Below are 9,623 nucleotides of genomic sequence, written 5' to 3'. Positions count from 1 at the left end.
TGACAATTGGTATGGTTGTTGCTTGACAAATGATTTAAAGGCATAAACTGATTAGAGAACATGTCATGTGTTCTAATTTCTGAATCATATAGTTCACATCAATATTTTGAAGCTGAACTAGATTGATTTTTTATGTTTTCCACTAACTGCACCTGCACCTGCACATGCTAAATTTGTAGAATGTTACCTTCCAATAAGACGACTCAGATAAAAAGAAGTATATGTAACAAAATTAATTTTCGTAACATGTACGACTTCCAAATTTATATATTCGAGCTCATTGTCAGTTCAAATACCTCTGTTTCGATGTTATTGGTGATTCCAGTTGAATTGAATGTTGAGAATTGCTTTGCAGCCTGATGTACAACACTAACATTTTTCGTAAATAAGAATAAATTTAATCAGAGATGCTTCTATTTATTCTCTAATGATGTAACCATATAACTTGTATGCTTTCTCTTGTCAACAAGCAAGGTACTTCTTTCAGCAACTACTTTCGGAGGTCTGCTACTGCCATTTCATGGCACACTTTGCTTTGGAAAATTATCAAAGGAAACCAATGCAGATTTCCCCCCTCATTAACTGATGCTAGAAATGCAGGAAATCTGTCACCATGATCTTAAACATGATGAGAGTCGAACATCCCAGTGAAAATTTGCAACTTTGGTTACTCAAAGGTGCTAATACTTGTGTTATGTATCATGGATTGCTAGAATTGATCTTTCCCTTTTATGCTCTTCAATTGATATACCGTATTCAGCTATCTAACTCTTGCTTTCCATACACTTCTTTAGCAGAACATCATCATATATTTGACTGCTTAAAGAGACGACTTTGAATGGAAAATGAGTAAAGACGCTGACTATTATCGCAGCCAATAGATTTATTTGCTGTGCTCTTCCGAACTGGAATACCCTCAATGCTAATAATTTATTAATTTTATTTAGATGACACCTAAACCCCTAAGTCATGTTTCTTGCAGTGTATTTTTTTACACTTCATTAAAATTAATTATATAGGTCTACAATAGTTGCTTCTTTAAATTAAAGTAGTCTGCTTATGAGAGATATAAAACAATCCAGTTCTCTGACCATGAATATTGTGGGAAATTTCAAAATATTTGATGGAAAATTCTACACACTTGGAAAGGAAAGTTGGGTACTTTCGAAAAGGAAGATTCTCTGGCATGCATTTTCTAAGTTGTAATGCTCTGCTTTCACTTGCACAATAACACTGCTCCTAGATGTACCTTGCCTTGACATGCACAATAACATTGCCTTGATGTACTATTCGGAAAGAATATGCAAAATAACATTTGCTCGGAGAATAATTTTAATTGCCTTCTTAACATCAATATTTTAGGGGCACGGTATGCCTCACTCCAGGAACAATGTACCATTGCGACTGCTTCTAATTGAGTTTTATATTTAATCATTTGCCCTCAGAGCGCATTAAACACCCATGTATCTTTCTTGAACTGATGGGTATCACCGGATTTGGACAAATACATTTATGATCTGGTAGTTTGACTATCGTTCTTTGGTAATTTACTTATTGTTACATGTATATACCAGTTGTAAAATGCACCTAATTGTAGCGTTGGCACTCTCCGCGCGTGTTTGGTCACGCTTGGACCAATATTGTGAGCATCCCAACATACTGTGGCTCTACATGTCAAGGGCGGTGCGTTGTTGGACAGGGTACAGGTTCTCTCGAGTGACGAAAGGACGAAGGAGAGTGTAAAAGTGTTGGTACAGGTGATGGCGCATCACTGATGTGGTTGAGTACAGTTTTTAGCCAGTTAAGAGGAGAACAAGAACAGTTGGGTGCAGCTGAAGTATTAATGAAGAGGACCTATTCATTCATTATTTTCTTTATTTTGTGATTGTTCAACAAATTTTCTAGATTATCTTTTTATGGTACATGTTTTCCATTTTTTTTCCTTTAACACAAGTTGCATTGCATTGTGAAATGAGTACACCTATTATTATTTATATGATCAATGCAATTTTCGCAATACTATGTATATGACCTAAACAATGGATGGAAAACAATTTTAGTGGACACAATATTTGAAGTTACGGCTAAACTGTACAACATCCAATATAGTTTACAAATTTGTTTGGCATTTATCATTTATATTAGTCAAGACGTGCGTTGCACGTGCAGGCTTACTAGTGTCTATATATAGGCAGCCGGGCCGTACTCGTGCTGAGGCGATCGGCGGTTCATGCACGGAAGATAAAATTGACGCCTCCGCCGGCCCCCAAACCCTGATTGTGCCCTCCTGTCGCCGCCGGATAAGATGCCGAAGCTACCGTCGTCCTCCATGCAAACTAAGCCGATATCCTACCTGTAGAGAATGATTTGGTGCATCGATAATTGATTAATCGTGCACTAGGCACATATATATAGGTACAAGGGGTGCGACCGGTATCTTGTCTCCTAAGATACACGTACATACAGAGGGAGACAGATACTACAGGTACTGCATACAGAACCCAGACCTACGTACATGTACACATGTTCAACACCAGCCCGCAGTCGAAGCGTCGCCGGTGACGCAAAGACTGGACCGAAACCCCTCGAAAGTCAAGGTGGGTAGTCCCTTCGTCATCACATCGGCGAACTGCTGATCGGTGGGCACATGTAGAACACGAACACGACCAAGTGCGACGTGCTCCCGGACGAAGTGGATGTCGAGCTCGATGTGCTTCGTCCGTCGGTGATGGACAGGGTTGGCAGCGAGGTACACCGCGGAGACGTTATCACAGTAGACGAGCGTCGCCTTGGTGACCTCACATAGCAACTCCTGGAGGAGCTGTCGTAGCCAGGAACACTCCGCGACGGCGTTGGCCACGGCCCGATACTCGGCCTCGGCGCTCGATCGTGAGACCGTGGGTTGTCGTTTAGACGACCACGAAATCAAGGAGGGCCCGAGGTAGACGCAGTAGCTGGAAGTGGAGCGTCGAGTGTCGGGACACCCAGCGCAGTCGGCGTCGGAGTAGGCGACAAGGCTGGTGTCGGGCGAGGCCGTCAGGGTGAGACCCATGGCTGTGGTGCCACGTATGTACCGAAGTATACGTTTCACGAGAGCCCAATGGGTGTCACGAGGAGCATGCATGTGAAGGCACACCTGCTGGACAACATACTGAATGTCCGGACGCGTCAGTGTGAGATACTGAAGCGCACCGACGATAGAGCGGTAGAATGGAGCGTCGGACGCCGGAGAGCCCTCGACGGCGGACACCTTAGCCTTCGTATCGATAGGCGTGGAAGCAGGCTTGCAATTAAGCATGCCCGCGCGCTCCAGAAGCTCATAGGCGTACTTCTGCTGGTGCAGAAAGAAACCAGTAGCCCGGCGCACTACCTCGATGCCGAGGAAGTAGTGAAGAGCCCCCAAGTCCTTGAGGACGAACTCGATGCCGAGGCGAGCTGTGATCTGCTGAAGAAGCGCTGGCGAGGACGCAGTCAGGATGATGTCGTCGACGTACAGGAGGAGGTACGCGGTGGCGTGGCCCTGGTGGTAGACAAACAGGGAGGCATCGGACCGTGTGGACCGGAACCCCTGTTGCTGGAGGAAGGTCGCGATCCGCTGGTACCAGGCCCGAGGTGCCTGCTTCAACCCGTAGAGAGAACGGGAGAGCAAGCACACGTGGTCCGGATAGTCGGTGTCGACGAAACCAGTCGGCTGCTGACAGAACACCTGCTCGTCGAGATGGCCATGCAAGAAAGCATTAGACACATCGAGCTGGTGGACAGGCCAGGCGCGAGAAACAGCAAGCTGAAGAACGGCGCGAATCGTGCCCGGTTTAACAACCGGGGCGGAGGTGTCGGTGAAGTCCATGCCGGCGCGCTGGCGAAAACTGCGCACCACCCAACGCGCCTTGTAGCGCTCGAGAGAACCGTCGGGACGAGTCTTGTGGCGGAAGACCCACTTGCCAGTGATGACATTGGCATGGGGTGGTTGCGGGACAAGCTGCCACGTACAGTTGCGCTGCAGGGCGTCAAACTCCTCACGCATCGCAGCTAGCCAGTTCGGATCTCGAAGGGCTGCGCGAGCGGTGACGGCGTCGAGGTAGAAGCCGCGCATGCGTACTCGTCCGACGGGTAGCACGTGCTGGGACGCAGGGTCCCAGTCCGAGCCCGAGTGACCACACCGGGGAGGGGTGCAGTCGTGGCGACGGGAGCCGCCAAGGGGACCGCGGCGGGGCCGGCCGAGGGGGCCACGGCGACAGGGGCCGCGGGGGCGGCCGAGGAGGCTGCTGCGTCGGGGGCCGCGCTAGGGGCCGCCGGCGCGGGGGCCACGGCGGGGGCCGCGGCGGGGCCGGCCGAGGGGGCCAGGGCGACGGGGGCCCGCGGGGGCGGCCGAGGAGGCCGCTGCGTGGTGGGCCGCGGCAGGGGCCGCCGTCGCGGGGAGCGCGGGCAGGGCCGGACCCGGGGCGCGGCTGGGCGGTCCGCCAAAGGTGGAGGAAGGGGCGAACCGCGCCGCAGGAGACTCCGAAGGTGACGGTACCTGCTGAAACGGGAACACGAGCTCATCAAAGTACACATGCCGCGAAGTGAAAACGCGGTGGGAGACTGGATCATAGCACCGGTAACCTTTGGTGTTGGGAGGATAGCCAAGGAAGATGCAAGGAAGGGACCGGGGCGCGAGTTTGTGAGGAGCAGTGGATGCGGTGCTAGGATAACAGAGACACCCGAAAATGCGAAGACCATCATAAGATGGAACCGCACCGAAGAGGAGCTGGTGAGGGGTGTAGTTCCAGCGGGAACGACAAGGGCGAATGTTAATGAGGAGGTTGGCGGTCGCGAGCGCGTCCGGCCAGAACCGAGTAGGCACGTAGGAGTGGAAGAGCAACGTGCGGACACAGTCGTTAAGCGTGCGAAGGACGCGCTCGGCGCGACCATTCTGCTGAGACGTGTAGGGGCAGGTGAGGCGAAAGATGGTGCCGTGGGACGCAAGTAAATTGCGGACGGCGACGTTGTCAAACTCCTTGCCGTTGTCAGTTTGCAAAGCGAGAATAGGACGACCTAACTGTGTGGTGACATATGAATAAAAGGCGGTGAGTGTGGCAAGAGCGTCGGACTTGCGACGGAGAGGGAAGGTCCACACATAATGAGTAAAATCATCCAATATCACCAGATAGTATAAATAGCCCGTGCTGCTAGCAACCGGGGACGTCCAAACATCACTATGCAACAACTGAAACGGAAAGGTGGAAATGTTTGTAGACTCACAAAAGGGAAGACGAACGTGCTTGCCAAGATGGCAAGCCTCGCAAGAGTGATCGTCGACTTTATTAGATGAGAAAGAAAAACTTTGAAGAATCTGACGCATAGCGGTAGAGTTGGGATGACCGAGACGGGCATGCCAAAGATCGACACTGGCGGCGAAGGCGGTGGGGCGACGGGTGGTTGTGGCGCCGGAGGGATGCACTGGATAAAGCTCGTCCGGGCTATCACATCGGTGGAGCACCATCCGTGTACGGGCGTCCTTCACAGAAAAACCGATATCGTCAAATTCAACAGTTATGGGATTCTCACGAGTAAGGCGACGAACGGAAACAAGATTAGTGACTAAGTCAGGAGACACAAGAACATTAGACATATGCACAGGAGTAGAAGTAGAAGGAAAAGACATATGACCGACGTGAGTAATGGGTAGGGAGGAACCGTTACCAACGGTGATACGGGTGGGAGTATGAACGGGAGTGGCAGATGTGAGGTTACCGGGATGAGCAGTCATGTGAGCAGTGGCGCCCGAGTCCATGTACCAGTCACCACCGCCACCATAGGAGCTCGGTGACGGGGCGGAGTGTAGTGCGGCGAGCAAGGCCGGGTCCCACGGCGGCGACGCCTGAGGAGGGTAGAACCCTCCGTAGGCCGGCGTGGGAGCAGCCCCGAAGGCCGTAGCAGTAGCGGCGCCGTAGGAGGGCGCGGTCCCATAGGCCGGCGCGGCGGCGGCGCCATAGGCCGGCGCGGACCCGTAGGCGGGCGCCGGCGGGGGCGCGGTACCATAGCCGCTGTAGGGAGCGGCGTTCGACGCGGCGAAGAGGGCCTGGGATGCCCGGAGCCGGAGCCCGAGGGACCGGCATGGAGTAGGCGTGGACGACACCGGTCCACGGGTTGGTGCCGTACGTCCATGGGGGAGTCACCTGCTGCGGCTGACGCCCCCCCCCCCCCACGGCGCCTGTTGCTGCTTGCGGCCGCCCCCGCGGCGGTTGCCGCGGCGCCCGCCACCCGGTTGCTGGGGGCAGCGGGAAGGGCGGGAGGCGCGGGCGGGAGGGGGAAGTACCCCGGAGGCGCTGGTGGCGGCTGCTGCTGGCGCGGCGTGGGTGGGGCGGTCGATGGAGGGGCGCCGCGGGAGGTGCCGGCGGCGAGGGCGTGGTGCTGCACACGCTTCTTGACCCCCTTCATCCGGCGCTCCTCCAACCTCAAGTACGCCACAAACTTGGGGAAGGAGGGCTCCGGCATCAAGGTGAGGTTAGAGGCGGCGTTGCCGAAGTCCTCGTTGAGGCCGGCGGTGAGCATGCTGAGGAGGAGGTCGTCGTCCACCTTGGCTCCAATGTCACGGAGCTCGTCCGCCAACGTCTTCAGGCGGCGGCAGTAGTCATCAATGGACTGTTCATCCTGGTGACAGTCAAAAAATTCCTGCTGCAGAAAAACGCGGCGCTGAACCTGGTTGTCGGTGAAGAGGCCGTTCAGCTTGACCCACAGGGCGCGGGCGTCGTCGCCGGCACTCACGACCGTGTGGAACAAGTCCTTGGAGATGGTGGTGAAGAACCACCGGATGATCGTGGCGTCGATCGCGGTCCACTCGGCGTCGGCCACCATGGTGCGGGAGTCCACGGTGCCATCCACGAGATTGTTCTCGTGGAAGAGCAGCGTGAAGTACGTCTTCCACGCGAAGTACGTGGAGTTGGAGGTGTCGAGGGTCACGGGGACGCGTGCATGGACATCACGCGGATCTCGGCAGGGTCGACGGCGAAGGGGTTGGAGTAAGTGGAGGCGTTGGAAGACATGGCGATGAGATCGTGGGGAGGGAGGCGGCGGCGCGGCGAAGGAGAGGCGGCGCGGCGGCGGGAGGCAGGCGGCGCGGCGAGATGGGGCAGGGCGGCGTGGAGGCGCGGTGGGGAGGTGGCGCGCGGGGAGGAGGGGTGGTGGCGGCGGCTTGGGGCGGCGGCGGCGGCGGCGGGAGGTCGCGGCGGCGGCGGCGGCCCGAGGCGGCGGCTAGGGTTAGCGGAAGCTGGAAGATCGACTTGCGATAGATACTATGTAGAGAATGATTTGGTGCATCGATAATTGATTGATCGTGGACTAGGCACATATATATAGATACAAGGGGTGCGACCGGTATCTTGTCTCCTAAGATACACATACATACAGAAGGAGACAGATACTACAAGTACTGCATACACAACCGAGACCTAGGTACATGTACACATGTTGAACACTACCGACGGGTGAAGAAACCTCCGGCTCTGGACTGTCCAACACTCTCTGGCTCCTCTCGCCAGATCTCGACAAGAACCTCCCAAGTCCATGCACCCTCTCGGCCCCTTGAGGACCCAGACGATCACTGCTCCAGGATCCAGACCCGTAGCAGGAGACGGAAGCTTCCACAGAGCGACGATCATCCGAACTCCTCACAGCAGATCCCCATCTGGGGGGCGAAGCGGGCACGCGGTTCCTCCGCCGGAATCCAACCCGATTCCTCCTCGGCTTCTATGAGGGACTAGACAGATCTCGGGGACGGGCCAGCGGGGCTGATCGCGGAGCGCCTGCTCGCCGGCGACGTCGCCGATTACGTCAGCTTCCGCGCAGTCTGCCGTCCATGGCGGCTCTGCTGCACGGACCCGCGCGAGCACGGCATCCTGGACCGCCGCTTCCACCCGCGCCACTGGATCATGCTCAGGGAAACAGGAGAGGAGACTCGCCGCGTCGCCGGTGCTTGAACGTCTCCACCGGCTGCTCAAGATGCGTGTGCCTGCCGGAGCTCGACGGCCACGACGTGTTCGGCCCCACCACGAAGGGCCTCCTCGTCCTCCTCAACAGAACCACCTGTGTGGTTCGCCTGTTGAACCCGGTCACCCGTCAGACGGCCGATCTTCCGCCGGCCACCACTCTCATGACCGAGACGGAACGTCTGCAGGGAGCCTCTTTCAGAAGAAATTGCTTGCAGGTGTCGGGCGCTGGCCTAGCAGACGACTGCACCATCGCGGTCCATTTTAGATCGGTCAGGACGCTTGCTGTCATCAAGCCAGGCGATCCGCACTGGAAGGTGGTTGACCGTGGAAATTGGCTCTTGCCGGCCATGTCTTTCGCCGGCCGCTTCTACTGCGCCACCTTTGAGGCTGTGATGGTGGTCGAGACTAGTGCAGATCAGCCACCACAGCTGGTCATCGCCGCCAACCTGAAGAGCAGGCTGATTTCCAGTATGATCACGGACACTTTCCATCTGGTGGACAATGGCGCGGAACTGATACTTGTGGACCGGCAATCCACCGGCAATATGCACAAGAGAAAATACACCGTGTACCGAGTGGACATGGATTCGAGGAAGATGGTGCGCATCCGTGGGCTCGGTGGACGCGCGGTGTTTATGGGCAATGAACTTGCTCTTTCCGTCTCACCTTCGGTGTTCCCATCCATCGACGCCGATGCAATCTACTTGGGGTTCGATGAGCGGATTGATGACAACATTTTGTGGGAGAATAGCCTGATTCATCTTGTGGGTAAAACCACTGACGCTGAGCCTCGTCAACTTGGAGGCAGCATCAATGGCATGCCACTTTATCAACCCCTGGGTCTTGATATTTATCTATCTTGGTGTGTTGCTAGTTTTCATCACACCTTAATGGACATGGTTTGTAGCACCTTTCCTAACTGTGCATTGCCCACACTGAACCCAAGGTCCAGATAGAAGCAGCCCATCAGCAATCGCACGCGCAAGCCAAGCAAGCGTTTCTCTGGCGGAGAGTGGGTGACGTCGCTCGAGTATAAAAAGGAACGAGATCCAAAGAAGTGACCATCGAAGATCGATCACGGACAGGGCCGCCCTGAGGGGGGGCGGCCGCCCCGGCCCCCGACTAGGAAGGGGCCCCCGATGGCTTGGTTATCTTACGTGTGTGATATTTAGGAAAGAGTTGTAATTTTTTGGAAATAATTCTTTCCTGTGTGTTTTTTTGCGGAAATTCTTTCTCCTGTTGACAGATCGCCTGATTCTTTTTTTAGAATGAAGGCTCCAGAAGAGCCCGGCTTCGAATTAACAAAGCCATCAACTGGCCAGGATTACAAACTCGAAACCAACACAAGAAAGCGAAAAAAAAGACAAGATACAGAGGCGCTGGACAACAGCACACAAGCCTCACACACACCCAGCTAAAGGATCGAACAAGGAGACACGCAGCTCGGGTATGTGTAGGTCCTCAATCGCATACAAATCACCAGGGAGAAGGAGAATGTCAGCACAGGAGCAGCATTACAGACGGCGAGGAAGGGCACGCCGTCGCCAAATCACCAGCGGCCCCGGATTGCCATGTCCTCCCAGCTCCACTGTCAAAGAAGACCCCTGTCTCCTCACCTGGCTCGAAGGCGCCGAACCGTTGACAGTGTAGCAG

The 9,623-nt window shown here is 54.7% G+C and overlaps 1 protein-coding gene across 1 annotated transcript; it reads right to left on the bottom strand.

Annotated features, from left to right (window-relative positions):
- Positions 1 to 4,282: 4,282 nt before the first annotated feature.
- Positions 4,283 to 6,837, bottom strand: LOC109754836 (uncharacterized). The gene is made up of 4 exons (XM_073503805.1): positions 6,208 to 6,837; positions 5,734 to 6,061; positions 5,387 to 5,580; positions 4,283 to 5,206 (listed from the first exon to the last, which is right to left on the bottom strand). Exons 1-4 carry the CDS (start codon positions 6,835 to 6,837, stop codon positions 4,283 to 4,285), a joined length of 2,076 nt encoding a protein of 691 aa, XP_073359906.1.
- Between the last annotated feature and the right edge of the window lie 2,786 nt (positions 6,838 to 9,623).

The sequence above is a fragment of the Aegilops tauschii genome, chromosome 7 (assembly GCF_002575655.3).
Source record: "Aegilops tauschii subsp. strangulata cultivar AL8/78 chromosome 7, Aet v6.0, whole genome shotgun sequence".
Lineage (NCBI taxonomy): Eukaryota > Viridiplantae > Streptophyta > Magnoliopsida > Poales > Poaceae > Aegilops > Aegilops tauschii.
This window is presented reverse-complemented; position numbering and strand designations above follow the sequence as displayed.

Excerpts from the sequence above, each read along its gene's own strand:
- LOC109754836 (XM_073503805.1), bottom strand. The coding sequence starts at position 6,837 with ATGGTGGCCGACGCCGAGTGGACCGCGATCGACGCCACGATCATCCGG. Across the intron at positions 6,062-6,207 it reads CAACCGCCGCGGGGGCGGCC|GCCCTCTTCGCCGCGTCGAA; the intron begins GCAAGCAGCAAC and ends CGGGCATCCCAG. Across the intron at positions 5,207-5,386 it reads CCACCGCCTTCGCCGCCAGT|TTGTTGCATAGTGATGTTTG; the intron begins GTCGATCTTTGG and ends TTTCCGTTTCAG.